The 7,808-nt window shown below is 32.0% G+C and overlaps 1 protein-coding gene across 2 annotated transcripts in view; it reads left to right on the forward strand.

Annotated features, from left to right (window-relative positions):
- LOC126741183 (beta-glucuronidase-like) overlaps window positions 1-7,130 on the forward strand; it is a 29,456-nt gene extending 22,326 nt beyond the window's left edge. Inside the window, exons 10-13 of one of the 2 annotated variants that reach the window (XM_050447533.1) lie at window positions 1,420-1,504; window positions 1,560-1,736; window positions 6,568-6,706; window positions 6,764-7,130. In XM_050447533.1, the coding sequence (XP_050303490.1) occupies window positions 1,420-1,504; window positions 1,560-1,736; window positions 6,568-6,706; window positions 6,764-6,984 (622 nt within the window). In that variant the 3' untranslated portion in view covers window positions 6,985-7,130. Of the gene's footprint in view, window positions 1-1,096; window positions 1,346-1,419; window positions 1,505-1,559; window positions 1,737-6,567; window positions 6,707-6,763 lie in introns of those variants that run through there. The other variant, XM_050447535.1, reaches the window with a different exon arrangement.
- The last annotated feature ends 678 nt before the right edge of the window (window positions 7,131-7,808 follow it).

Consider the following 7,808-nt stretch of genomic DNA (forward strand, 5'->3'; position numbering starts at 1 on the left):
CCCTAGAAGTTTGAAACATCATCAACGGAACACCCTGTATAATAAATATTTTATAATTACCAAGGCTAATTCTATTATTATTTATATTGATATACCTATCTCTAACCCACCATGTCTGATCTATTTTTATTGCGATAATTTTACCTTTATTAAACTTCAAAATCAATTTATAGCGACGTTGAAGTATTAAATTAATAACTCTATTAAAGTTTTTTAAGAATTTTTTTAAGAATCATTTACTTTAATATTCTCTCCTTTTTCTAGTAATTCTTTACTTACAATAAGTTGCGAAGAGAAAAGAACAAATATGATATATTTTGATTTAAAACAATAGTCCCTAGATTTTAATTATATTCATAAAATTTACATTTTTCGTCTTTCTTATGAGCTTTTAAATTTAAAAAAAGCCAAATATTTTTCTATGTGATAATAATTTTTAAGCCCCAAAAATAAAAACATTTGCAAAAAGTAATTTTTAATAACATAATTTTTTCTCCCTCACACTTAATTTTCAAAGTTTATGTGAAATGTTACCTACCTTACCAGATAGATACCTTACCTACCCGTAAAATTTACCTTTTCTAGTAGTATGCATTTTATGTGAAATTAATGCCAGAAAGACAAATCGTTATAATCTCTAGACATAAAAATATTATAACAAATTTACTTTATTGAATTCTAACTTAAAACAAACCGTAAATTCTAATTTCTGATAAAACTTTAATGTTTAATAATAAAATAACTGGAAATATCAGCTCAAAACATACATTTATCAAATCGTTTTACAAATTTTATAAAATATGCGCTTAATTACAAACTCCCAACATCGAGTTTTAGTTATGGATGTTTACAGTACTTTCACATTTATATGCATATGCTAAATTATGCCTTTTCATTCTATTTACGATTGAAACCTTTAGAAACTTTTTTACCTTTTGTGTTAGATATTAATTATATATTTTATGTGCTCATACATATGTTTGCATTTTACAGGATTTTAACAAATTGTTAAATATTGTTGACTAAACTATATATTGAATACAGAAGATGGAAATTCCGCAAAAAAATCACTTATTTTGAAATAACCCGATTTTAGGTATTAAAAGAATGGGCGGCAATAAAAAAGGTTTATTTACACGTGACCGTCAGCCAAAACAAGCAGCTTTTCTAATGAGAAAACGATACTGGGCTCTGGCGAACTTACTTGACCATGCTTCTCTACCAGCCGATCTAGAACCTTACGTTATCGACTCATTTTCTAATAATAAAAAATCAAATGATGAGTTGTAAACAGTAAAATGACCTTTATAAATGACCAATAAAATCGTTTAAAATAAAAAAAAAATCTTTAATTATTCCATCTATACCTGTTAACCTTAACTTACAAGTTATCATTAAATTAATGATTTTTATCTTCAGGCAAGTTGCTGCTCACGTCAAGAGTCATGACGTATCAAGACCAATAACAATTGCTAATGCCCAATTATATGACGTAGATCACTCGGTAAGTGCATAATTTGCTATAAAAGTCATGTTTAATAATTCTGAATGCTTTAAAGGGTCAATTCTTGGATATCCTGGGCGTTAACAGATATGAAGCTTGGTACCATAACGTAGGAGAATTAGACGTCATTAAAGCAAATGTCATACAACTAGCAAGGGCTTGGCATGATTTGCATAATAAACCAGTCATATTTACTGAATATGGTGCTGATGCAGAACAAGGACTAAGTTTTGTAAGTTGAACTATCAATATTCATAAGTTATAAATGATTTCATAATATTTGAAAGCTTCTTTTAGATGTAGGGTTTATTAAGTTAAATTTAAAAAGATTGGGTCTTAGTATTTAATGAAACTTTTGATTTTCTATTTGAGGTTTCGAAATTTGAGTTGATTTCACTTCTAGTTGCTTTCATCTGTAAGAAAATTTTCTTGGACATCCAGTTTATGTAGTAACTAATTCTTAAATGAGAGTGTTCTCCCTTGTCGTCCATTAATCAAAATGACACAATCAAAGTATTAAATAAGACAATATGTATTGCCATGTAATATACGTAGTATCTTCATGGCGAATGTGGAAAAAGAATAGAACAAATCAATACCTCAGGTCTCAGCTAAGTTAGATAGCCTGGATTGGGTAAAATAAAAACCAACAACAGCTATATCTACTATTCTGGAGAATCCGATAATGCTCATAGATTTGGAACGGTAATTCTCATCAGAGACAAGATAGAGGAGACCGCTGTGAATTGTGTACCTCTGAAAAGTCAGATGCAGACATGAATTAAAGTCATGAATATCACAAAAAAGATTAAATTAAAATAATTATTAGATATATAAATGCTAAAGTTGGATGTGGTGCAGATGGCGAGGCTTGGGGCTTTCAGTTTTGGTGAGAGAAACTTTAGACACAGCTTAACTACAAAAGCAGTTAAGCTGTGCTTTAGAGGTGAGGGACTGTACAGTTTCGTAATGAATATAACCTTTTTAATCTCAAATACTTACTTTAAGTAACATTCCAGGCACTTACCTGCATATCACCTGCAAAAAATCAAGATAGAATAATATGAAATCAGGCAGATTATATATTGACTGGCCTATAACTTGAGAGGGACTTAAAAGAAATTGCGACACCAAAGCAACTAGATACAGAAGATACGTGGGACAAAATATAAGGATAAGGTGATATAAGGATATCATAGTGCATGTCATCAAACTTAAGGAACATGACATTGGGTTTAAGGAAAATAAAAATAAAAAGGGACAGATGACAGGGGAAAATGTGGAACACATGACGGAGAGAAGGAAGTACAAGGCAGTACTGCTAAAGTATAAGGAGATAATGAGGATCGTGAGAAGAAAGTGTAGAAAAGCAAGACAGCAATAACATGACTCCTTTATTGAATGAATATTCCCAAGACGAAATTAATCGTTTTCTTCAAGATACATATCCTCAAAATGCTTGTGTCAACCAGCAAAAAGTGAAAAGGTCCTTCAAATATTTTGGCACTATAATCAAATCGCTATGCGACTTGAATCGGTAGATCTGGTGCTATATTTATCTAGTGTATTACTATACAGTTGTGAAGCCTAGACTCTCGATCCTATAACGGAGAGAAGGATTAAGTTTTTTAAGATGTATGTATATCGCCATATGCTTTGTATCTCATGGTTTCACCGAGTTACAAACAAAGAGGTATTAAGAAGAATAAAAATGGCAAAAGAGTTATTAAACAAAAAAAAAATATGTAGGCCTTACATTAAAGGTGAAAATGCGAATTACTGAGACTATTATTTGACGGAAAAATTTAGGGAAGAATACTTGTTGGAAGACGACAGAACTCTTGGCTGAAATATACAACTCAGATTTTTAGACCTGTTGTATCTGGGACATTGTTAGCCATATAGATCCCAGGATTTCCTGAGGAAAGGGAATGATGAAAAGAAGTAAAATCAAATATTTTTTTACTCTTTATAATGTAATAGCAATAAATATCTTTCAATATATCAACTTTTCGAGGTCTCCTTCAATTTGGAGTTCTCTTGTTTTTACTAAAAACCCTTTTTACTTGCAAATTACCAAATTTTGTTGCTGATTGTAAGGCTAATAAAAAATTACACAGTAGTATCATCTATTGTCTGCTGAGAATCTACACATCAGATTGTGGTTACTCTTCATCTTTTTTTATGTTAATAGATGTCTGTTCTATGTCCTCTTTAGTCTTCTTTAATATTAGATTGTAGAAATAATAAAACACAAACATAAAATGTCTCAATGGTCTTAGTTTATATAAGTTCATCGAGAAGATACGTGTTTCTACCACCAAGAGGCATCATTAGATCCTTAGAGTTTTTAAAGCTATCTCTAAATACCATTATCTTGTTTTCTTAATTCACTACGAGAAATGCACTGTGGGTAACTTCTAATCCAGCAGACGGAGAGTAGATTAAAATGTATTATGAAAAAAAATATTCTAAGAGAACTACTGGAAAGAGTTATAAAGCCTTAACCTTCTTTAGAGTTGGGATTTAAGAAATAACCTAGAAATGCATAGTACGGAATCTCGGGCGAATATATGAGACTATGAAGGTGCTTCTTAAGCAACAAAGGATAGTTTGAGCTAAGCAATGATTTTACATAATTATAATTCTTTTAAATGAAATAAAAAATACACCCCTGCAATTACTGAAGTAGATGAGTAATCAAAAGAGGAAAGAAACTGGAGTTGGGGCTGCTATAGATGACTACATTTAACAAGTTTAATCTGTAAAAACAATATCGGGTATTGCCAAGGATAAAAAGGAAGAAAACTGTAATTTGGAGAAGGGCACCCCTCCGTATTAAAGTGTTATCAATCCAATTTCTCGGGTGCTCCAATATTGTGTTCAAATTGTCTGAAGTGGAAAAGCTCATTTAGATATTCTTGAAAATGATGATTGCCAACTCATAAATTCATAAAACTACATCAAAAGAAGGTAATCAAGAGCATAGGATAATAAAGAGAGAGAGAAATTACAATAAATTACAGGAGATTAAAGAAATGAACACTGAAACTTTAGTATTCATATCTTCACGACATTTTCCTCGAAAACTCACAAGCTGTTCATCAATGGTACAGTTCTCATAGGGCATATAGTATGACTTGCAGTTATTTATAAAAATATTTCATATTTGTCAAATATGAGTGAACTTGTCTACCAGTTTTCTAGCATTTCTGTCTATTTTATCGTCAAATCTTAGACAAAGAGCTATAAACTGAAGTCTTTGCTGGGGCATGGTTGCCCGAAATAGTCCATTGCCATACTTTATTGACCAAAGTTCATCTAAATGACAATTTGAGACACGTAACGCACCAGCAAGATAGAGTAGACCAATGAATGCCTTCAATTCTGTCGTATTAGTTATTTTTTTGTAACTCTGAGGTAAGCCGCTCTAACATTTCCTACGAATTTTCTGATTGGTATGCAGTACAATTATGTCCAAAATCTTCTCGGTGAACAGTCAATTCCATGATTCGACAGGGCTGTGAACATTTCTTGCCTCTTTCTTTGGGCCGGGCAAATGTAAAACAATGTTGTCTCGTCTTGAACGTCCTTGGCGTGCTGGCGCCTGTGTGGTCCAACGATGCCCATTTTTTCCAAGTATACTTGTGACATTTCTTTGTGCCGTACTAGGGCCTCCTTCTTCTTCCTTTTCATCTTCACTTTGTTCATTATCGGTGTCAGACTGTTGTTCAAGAACATCGTTTTCTTCTTCATCTGATAAGTCTCCAAAAATATCTTCAATGATCTCGGGTTGTTCTTCATTTGTCCACAGATTTTCAGCTTCAAACTCTAACTCTTTTTCCGTTAACTTACGACGATTTTCTCTCTTAGAACTATCTATATTAGGAAATGACAAAAAAATCACCTCGAAACTTTAACAGTCGTTAACTGCACACTGGGGTCTGACGCACCCACAGATCCACTAATAAGGTAATTGCAAAGTGATTAACGTATTATGCATAGCGACTGGCTCTTAACGCGGTCGGCTCTCTACTAAATTTATGTGAAACGGTTGGTCAAAAAACGCACGCCTGCGCGAGTTACATTGAACAACTTGAGCGCATGGGTTTTTTAGACCCCACTGTGCAGTTCTAGGGTTAATTACCTACTGAAGCCAATATTAAAAAAGAAATGTACCTTCGAGTAACATAACAGTTCGACACTTAATATTTTAAGGAAAAAGCTTGCTCGAGTTCAAAAATTCTTCTTCAAAATCTAATTTTATTCATAAAGATCATTCTTACAAGTTGATAGCCTTACTTAATCATCTCATCTATTGAATGCTTCTTAGATGACCTTTTAATCTTGATCATCACTTTAGCAACTCAACGCTTTTCAATAACCAACTCAGTGAATCAAATTGTAAAAAAAAATCATGTATCGAGTGATATTTTCTCTTCGTGCTTCTGCTCTTTTCAAGTAGTAGTAAGAGTTTATTAAAAGAGAGATATCAAAGTTTTAAGGAAAAGATGTAATAAAATCAGAAAGTCACCTGAATGTGAAAAGTCAAATCATAAAGTATTCACTTACAAGTTACGTCATACGCTCTCACAGAGAACGTTCAGTCAATAGAGTTTTAAAAGTCTGATCCTAAAGAATTGTTTTTACTGTACACTCAGGTGTGAACTAAAAACTCAATACAGAAGAATAATTGACTGATACACGTACACACTAATGACTTAAGACTTGTTACTAGAAACACTTCTTTTCTTCTTTATAGTTTCTGCACCCTTTAAGCAATCTTCCCGGTCATGAAGTATATTACTAGAAACACTTATTTACGCTGTATTTATTTCCTACTATTTATTTCGATTTAACATTCCCGCGAACATTCACACTTCAACTGGCTTCCTATCGGCAAGGGCTTCTTATATAATAGCTAGGCCATTGCTTCGGAGGATTCTCTAACCTTTCACGAGTCTCCCGAGATGTCGCTGGTATATTCGCTTCGATAAAGGTCTACATTGATTATTAAATAAAATATTAAAATAAGTTGCCATTTAATCGAGTTTTTATTTTAGCTTCCAACGTACATTTGGTCAGAAGAATACCAAACAGCCATAATGGCGGAATATTTTAAGGCATTTGACGAGATGAGAAGCGAGGGATGGTTCATAGGAGAAATGATATGGAATTTTGCTGACTTTAAAACTGATCAAGGTAGGTTCTAGTTACGATTATATTTGAAAAATAATCAAAGAATTTGAAAATTTTTAGATTATACTAGAGTGGGAGGCAATAAAAAGGGAATGTTCTCAAGAAGTCGTCAGCCGAAACAGTCAGCATTCCTTCTAAGGCAAAGATACTGGGCCCTGGCACACCAGTTGAATAATGTCTCATTACCAGATGATTTGCAATCATATGTTATTGATAAAAGTTATGATATTGAGCAGCAGGGACAATGTAAAAGTAATCCAACTGTGATTCATATAAAGTAATGTTTCCTAGGAGAATATATCAGATTAATTAGTAGTTAAATGGGCTAAAATTAGCATTTAATGAAAATTATGTTTCTATTATAAAACCTGAACCAAATCATTACTTATAAGTTAATATTTTAATAAATCTTGAATTTGAATTTAAATAGAGTTTTTATTTTTCAAAACCCTTACAAAACTATTACGTTTTATAAAATAATATTGTGTATCTTTAAAAAGGTATATATGTAGATTTGCTGCTAACAAAGCAGAATTTTTAACCCTGATACATATTTCTGCCTATTGACATCTTCAAGGCAATACCACTACAATTTACAATTGTAGAATTTAATTGAGCTTTATATTAAGACTAAGTCTTTTTCTTTTTGCACCTATCAGTAATATTATAATTATTAGAAAAAGGCCTTTAACACATAAGTTGAGTTGAGCTATAAGAACTAACCCTTACTTGAAACAACTAATTTTATCTGATATGTTACAGCATGATGTCCATAAGAAAAAAAATTGATGATGGTTAATCAATTTCAATTTCACCATGAGGCAGGGCAAAAAAGTGGCCATGACAGTGTCATTTTTTTTGTTCTACGGCTTTAAATATCATAAGGAAAAATTATAAATGATTTTTTGATTTTTTATTTTATTTTGGATATCTTTGAAAATATCCGGATTTTTCGAAATATTCAAACGGTATTTCAATAAACACCAAATTTGGTATGTCCAAATTTGGAGACCTGGTATCTCTAAGAAGTCCTAAGATCACCTTTGAACTAGGAACTACTGTACATAATAGTATACTCAAAGTGTACAATTTTAATGATATAAGA

This window comes from Anthonomus grandis, chromosome 10 (genome assembly GCF_022605725.1).
Source record: "Anthonomus grandis grandis chromosome 10, icAntGran1.3, whole genome shotgun sequence".
Lineage (NCBI taxonomy): Eukaryota > Metazoa > Arthropoda > Insecta > Coleoptera > Curculionidae > Anthonomus > Anthonomus grandis.